This window comes from Kryptolebias marmoratus, linkage group LG1 (assembly GCF_001649575.2).
Source record: "Kryptolebias marmoratus isolate JLee-2015 linkage group LG1, ASM164957v2, whole genome shotgun sequence".
Lineage (NCBI taxonomy): Eukaryota > Metazoa > Chordata > Actinopteri > Cyprinodontiformes > Rivulidae > Kryptolebias > Kryptolebias marmoratus.
In genome coordinates, this window is record NC_051430.1 from 26,589,087 (window position 1) to 26,595,127 (window position 6,041).

A 6,041-nucleotide genomic window follows, 5' to 3' on the forward strand; every position below is an offset into this window, starting at 1 on the left:
ACTAAATGAACTCTGACTCAGTCCTCTTTGTACTGTATGACATAAGATAACAGGAAATGTGTTCGAAAGGTAAAAGGTAATGGCTGCAAAGGTATCAGTCAGTGTAGATTTGTATTTTTATTTATGTTACATAGAATCAGTTAATAAAAGAATCCCTCAAACTGATAAAGAAAACCAACCGTAGATTTTCTCCTGCTGTCATTTTGGAGAAATGGAGTAAAACAGCCCAACAGAGAAAAACTAGTTTCATGGACTTTGACAGTATTACGTAACGTTAGGAAGTTGTGGGTGCTGCCGTTTAGTTTGTCTATTGTAACTAGGTAGTACTGATAGTAATATGTGTTATAGTTATAAAACCACATAAAGAATAACATCTGCCTCAAAAATGATCCCTTAGTCCTCCCTTTTCTTGTCTTTTTAAAGCCAGGCTGACATTTTTGGCTTTTCACCAAAGCAGAGTTTATAAAAATACTTATAGCTCTCATTTATTGCTCTTTAATGAGTTTGTGATTCTTTTTGTGCCTGCATGAGTTAACCAATTGTATAAGCCTCAACAGCAGTCAGTTGTTTCTTTTAAACATGTTTTTGTATTCCTTTAGAGTAACAGTAGTGACCTACATTCTTCACTCATAATTTCTTTATCTAATTTTATGTCAGCTTTGGTTTATGACTAAATGCCAACACAACTCACAACCTCAAGTGTGCTTTGTAGCAAGAAATAATTTTATGGTTATACACAAAGATGTTGAAGTATGTATAAAAAGGAAGCATTTTCTGATGTGACTTTTAAAAATGTTTGTATTGGTAACATACAGAAATCAGCTAAAGTCAGAGAGGTTTGCGAGGATTCAAGAGGTCGCCTTCGGGAGTCTGTGTCCTTAGATGTTACTTCAAATTGTTTGAGTGACAATAACTTAGTTTTTGGTACTTTGTCACCATCATCAGGATTGTAGATTAATTTGATGCTAGATTTTTAGGTGTTGAAATACAATGCCGATCATTTTCATATTATTTTATTACTGACAAAGTTTGTGGTGGAGTATTTTTTAAGGTTTTTACACTTCTAATAAATGCAAATTATCTTCTGATCCCATTTCCCATGTTTTGAAAAGACATTAGTATAATACAACAAGGATGCGTAGTGGAGTAGATGTTAGGACTGCTTCTTTCTGCAGTTCAACTCAACTTGGGCCTTCCTGTGTGGAGCTTGCATGTTGTCTCTGTGCATGTTTGGGCTTTTCTGGGTTTTCTTGTTTTCTTTTTCTACTTCGTCTTCTTCCAACAGTTCAAAAACCTACCTGAGGCGTGAGTGTTCATGCACGATCGCCTGTCTCATAAGTCTCTGGAGGACTGGTGACCTGTTCACGGTGTATCCTGTTTTTTGCCCGTTGACTGCTGGAGATAGACACCAGCTCCCCTGTGACCCTGAACAACATTAAGCTGGTGCAGAAAATGGATGGATGGATAAATCTGTTTTTTTTTTATTTTGCTGTAATAACATATTTGCAATGGATTACTTTTACAGCCAGGAGATTGTCATATGATCTTAAAGGGAAGTCTTTAATTAGACTAGATTACAGTTAGGTAATATGTGCCAACTTTTACAAGCCATTTAAAAATGGAAAAACAAAATCCATGTTAAAAGTTCAAGTTATTTCTTGAACGAGAAAAAGACTGAAATGTCCATGTACGAAAGCAAACATCAAGTTGGCAACGTCACTCGTCCTGTGTTGCATTCCAGTTCTTTTTTTCTCCCACGAGACGTCGTAGCAAATCTGAGCTCAGTCTGTTATTCAGCCTTTGTCTTTGTCTTTTTTCTGCCACAGCACCTCTGGAAACAGAAACTGCAGGTCTTGATGAAGATGAACGTGAGAAGCAGAACTATAGTGAGGATGAAGGTCAGGACATCCAGGCTGTGGTACTGGTACCAGGTGAGCTCGTGGGCCTGGACCCTCAGGTGCTTTGCTCCTTTGTTTCTCATGGTGAACTCGATCCAGAAAACCGCCTCATCCAGAGGACTCATGGGTCTGTCGTGGTGGATTCTGGACAGGCGCATGACGTTTTCTTTGTAGCTGTGAACCAAAAATAAAAAAAAGAAAAATCATCAAATTTAAAAAATGTAGATTATTTTGTTATTAGTAAAGTTTTTAGATCATAATTTGTAGGAGTCAGAAAGCCTGGTTAATGTCAGAGTAGACTGGGCAGACTTCTGGAGATGACAGAAAGTCGAAAGTAACTCAAAGAAACGCTCATTCCAACCAAAGTCTGCAGAATTCCAACACAACACATCCAACCTTTAAAAAGATGGTCAGCAGATGACCCCACAGGATGCCAATCCTAACAGCTAAGTACAGGAAACTGAGGCTACAATTCCCTCTGGCTCACCAAATTTAGAGCAACCTGGTACCTAATAAAGTGAGTGAACTTACGATTTGTCGTTGATGACCGTGTTGATTGCATTTCTGAGGTCCTCAGCTGTCATGAAGTTTAAGCTCACAATAGCTGCAGCTCCTTTGGCCTTTATGCGTGCCATGTTGTCTGGCTGGTCAGCAAACGTTGGGATTCCCACCATGGGAACACCGTGGTAGATGGCTTCAAAAACGCCGTTTGCACCACCATGAGTGATAAAAGCTCTCGCTTTAGGGTGACCTGATGTGAGCAAAAGATATTAAATATTTGTGATTTGTTTTACAAATGAAAAAGCTAAGCAAACTAAACAAAATGTTTGAATAGAAGTTTTTTTAAATTTTATTTTCCTAATTAGGAGTAAGAGTACTTTTGAAACAATGGCACTTTAGCATATCTGTTTGTTTTAAATAGAGTAGAATTTTCAGGTAATATATTGCAGGTTAGCAAATGTTTCTTTTCTGATGCTTGGCCATCTGTCCATATTTAACTTTGGTAGATGCTTAACTTAACTCACCCAGCAGGTCATTCTGTGGAATCCACTTGTAAAGTTTAGTGTTGGACCCTAAAGTTTCTGGTTTCTTCCCACTGTATGTCCACAACACCTACAAACAGTAAAAAGGCAATGACAGTTCTGAGAGTTTTTTGAACCATCGTAAATGGTTAAATAAAAAATAAAATCAATCTTTCAGTAAAATAGATTAGATTAGATTCTATAGATTCACCAATGTAGTTTTTTTGTAATCTATTTAACTAAATAATCTGTGGAAATTTAATATTAAATCTGTATATCAGTCTAATTTTACAGTCTGAAGTTGACTATCCTATAGTAAATCCATGAAATGTGACTTTGAGAATATTTGAATTGATTTGAGCTACTATTTTGTAAATTTTCCTTACCTTTTGTGGAATCTGAGCGAGAGCTGAAGCTATTATATTTGCCCTCTCTGTGCTCATGTTTTTGAGCATGGATCCCAAAGAGAAGATCACAATGCCATCATCTCCAGAGGTTTGGACGAATTCTTCCATGTCCTGCAAGAACAAAATAATTTCAAAAGCCATTGAGCCAGCTAGTTGTTTCTTCTTTGCTTAACATTTTCATTTGCTGTCTTTTTTTTTTGTTTACATCTGGAATCTTCTAAAGACAAAATGAGATAGTAGTGAAGAAAACCCCACCTTTGGTAAAGATTTTGCAGGTCTGCAGTGAATCCCACCAATAAGTTTAAAGTTGGGAAGGAATGGACGAGGGAAATCAAAATCCCAGTATGTTCTCATCAGCCAGATGTCTGCATTACCCATCATTTTACAGGCACTGGTGGGGGTTCCTGTTTCAGTAAAAGAAAAGAAATTTAAACAATAATTGAATTTATTTTGATCCACAAATGGTTTGTTAATGTGGGATTTGTGTTGAGTTTCTCACCTCTGACCTCAGAATAATATTTATCAACATATTTCCACATAGAATAATCTAACACAGTGTCTTGCAGAGCGTAGAAGATAAAGTTAAACACTCTCTCTGAGAAATCCATCTTGTCGGTCAGTTTGCTCACAGAAGCTGGGACAAAGGAAGGTGGAGCAGGTATCTGACCACACAGTCTTTCCCAGTTATTAACTATGGAAAAGCGCAAGGAAAAGACCAGAGGGATCCCCAGAATGTCTGCAATTAATTCACTCCCAGGATAAATGGGATCAGCCAGGATCAAGTCATAGTTTCCTTCCTTCAACTTCTTCATGATGGTTTCTGATTTCACTACGCCATCCAAAATTGTAAGACTAAAATTTGTTGTTTTTTTGAGTAATTTAATCAATCTGCTATGAATTTGAAAGATATTCAGGTAGTCCATCTCATAAAGAGAAAAGTGAAGGAACTCTTCAACAAGCTGTTCTATAAACTCTACAGGGAGAGAGACGTTGAAAGGTTCATACTGAAAGCGAGAAGGTTCACTGCTGTTCATGAACATGGAGGAGCTCGGGACCAGGACCGTCACCTGGTGTCCTCTGTCGACCAGCGTCTCCAGCATTGGCTTCATGTTAATCCAGTGGCTGGCCTCAGTGTGCCACACCAAAATCCTTCCTCCATTTACATTCCCCGTTACACAAAGTACCAGCAGGACGCAGACGGAGAGACGCAGCTCCATGGTGGCTGTTTGTCTGCTGAAAATCCATCTGCAGCTTTTTAAACAGATGCACCTTTCAGATACTTATTAACTCTGTGAACTCTGACTCAGTCTTCTTTGTACTGTATGACATAAGATAACCGTAGAGCTGCTATAGAGGTGAAAGGTAATGACTGCAAAGGTAATATTTTTGTGTAAAAGGCAAATCTGTAACTTGTACAAGATTTTACTTAAACTGAAAGTTCAATCCATCCCAAGTCTCTTTTGTTGTTAGTATGAAAAGCTGGAATAAAGCACCCTAAAAGAAAACGATTAGATTCATGGACTTTTTACACTGTTGCCTATAGTGCTTAATAAAGTCCTTAATAGCAAAAGTAATAGAGCCACAGTTAGATTAGAATTATATTTGTTCCTGTCTTGATTTTTTATTTGTTTGTTTTATGTTTGGCTGACATTTTTGGCCGTTCACCTGCAGTAACTAGAGATACATATTCAAATCAGGTTTTTGTAAAACATATCTAAAGCTTTCATTTTTTACTCATAAAGACTTTATGATCTTTGGACATTTGTTCTTGTGCCTGCACGATGTTACCATTTGTAGTCAAGTTTCGTCTCAGCAGCAGTCATTTGTATTGCATTAATGAACCTTTTGTGTGTTTAGGAGTAACAGTAATGGCATCTGTCTGTTCACTGTGTCAAATTAAAATTAAACTGTTAATTTTTAACCACGTGCCAGCAGATCTGACATCAGAGCTGTGCCTTGGAAGTAGGTACAAGCCTTTGAAAAAGTTATTGAAATAATTAAAGTCCAAACTCATTACTTTTAGTGTGCATCTTGTTTTTTATTGTGGTTTGTTTGAAATAGAATACTTGTACAGCCAGGAGTTTTCAATGAAATCACAAAATAAAACACACATGGTAAGACAAAATAGTTACATTTAAAAATATGAAAATTGAAAATGTAACAGTGTTGATGATTAGATGATTAGAATAACCTTTTATTTGATCCTTCGTTTTGAAATTGACATTTTCTTGTTTAATTTAAGGCAGGTGTTGTAAGCATTTGATTGAAAGTTAAGAAAAAAAAATCCTTGTTTGTAACTGAAGTCATTTTTTAAACAATGGATATAACCACATAAATGAAATCAAACTCTAAGGTAGAAACATCTTTGTTCCCATGTAACATTCTAGTATTTCATGTAGTCATTAACCACCTGCAGTAAATCTGAGTTCAGTCTGTTATTCAGCCTTTGTCTTTGTCTTTTTTCTGCCACAGCACCTCTGGAAACAGAAACTGCACGTCTTGATGAAGATGAACGTGAGAAGCAGAACTATAGTGAGGATGAAGGTCAGGACATCCAGGCTGTGGTACTGGTACCAGGTGAGCTCGTGGGCCTGGACCCTCAGGTGCTTTGCTCCTTTGTTTCTCATGGTGAACTCGATCCAGAAAACCGCCTCATCCAGAGGACTCATGGGTCTGTCGTGGTGGATTCTGGACAGGCGCATGGCGTTTTCTTT

The 6,041-nt window shown here is 37.4% G+C and overlaps 1 protein-coding gene across 1 annotated transcript; it reads right to left on the reverse strand.

The window, feature by feature from the left end:
• Nucleotides 1–1,484: 1,484 nt before the first annotated feature.
• Nucleotides 1,485–4,573, reverse strand: LOC108233721 (UDP-glucuronosyltransferase 2A2-like). The gene is made up of 6 exons (XM_017412338.3): nucleotides 3,827–4,573; nucleotides 3,583–3,731; nucleotides 3,307–3,438; nucleotides 2,924–3,011; nucleotides 2,430–2,649; nucleotides 1,485–2,072 (listed from the first exon to the last, which is right to left on the reverse strand). Exons 1-6 carry the CDS (start codon nucleotides 4,542–4,544, stop codon nucleotides 1,790–1,792), a joined length of 1,590 nt encoding a protein of 529 aa, XP_017267827.1. The 5' UTR covers nucleotides 4,545–4,573; the 3' UTR covers nucleotides 1,485–1,789.
• Nucleotides 4,574–6,041: the final 1,468 nt, after the last annotated feature.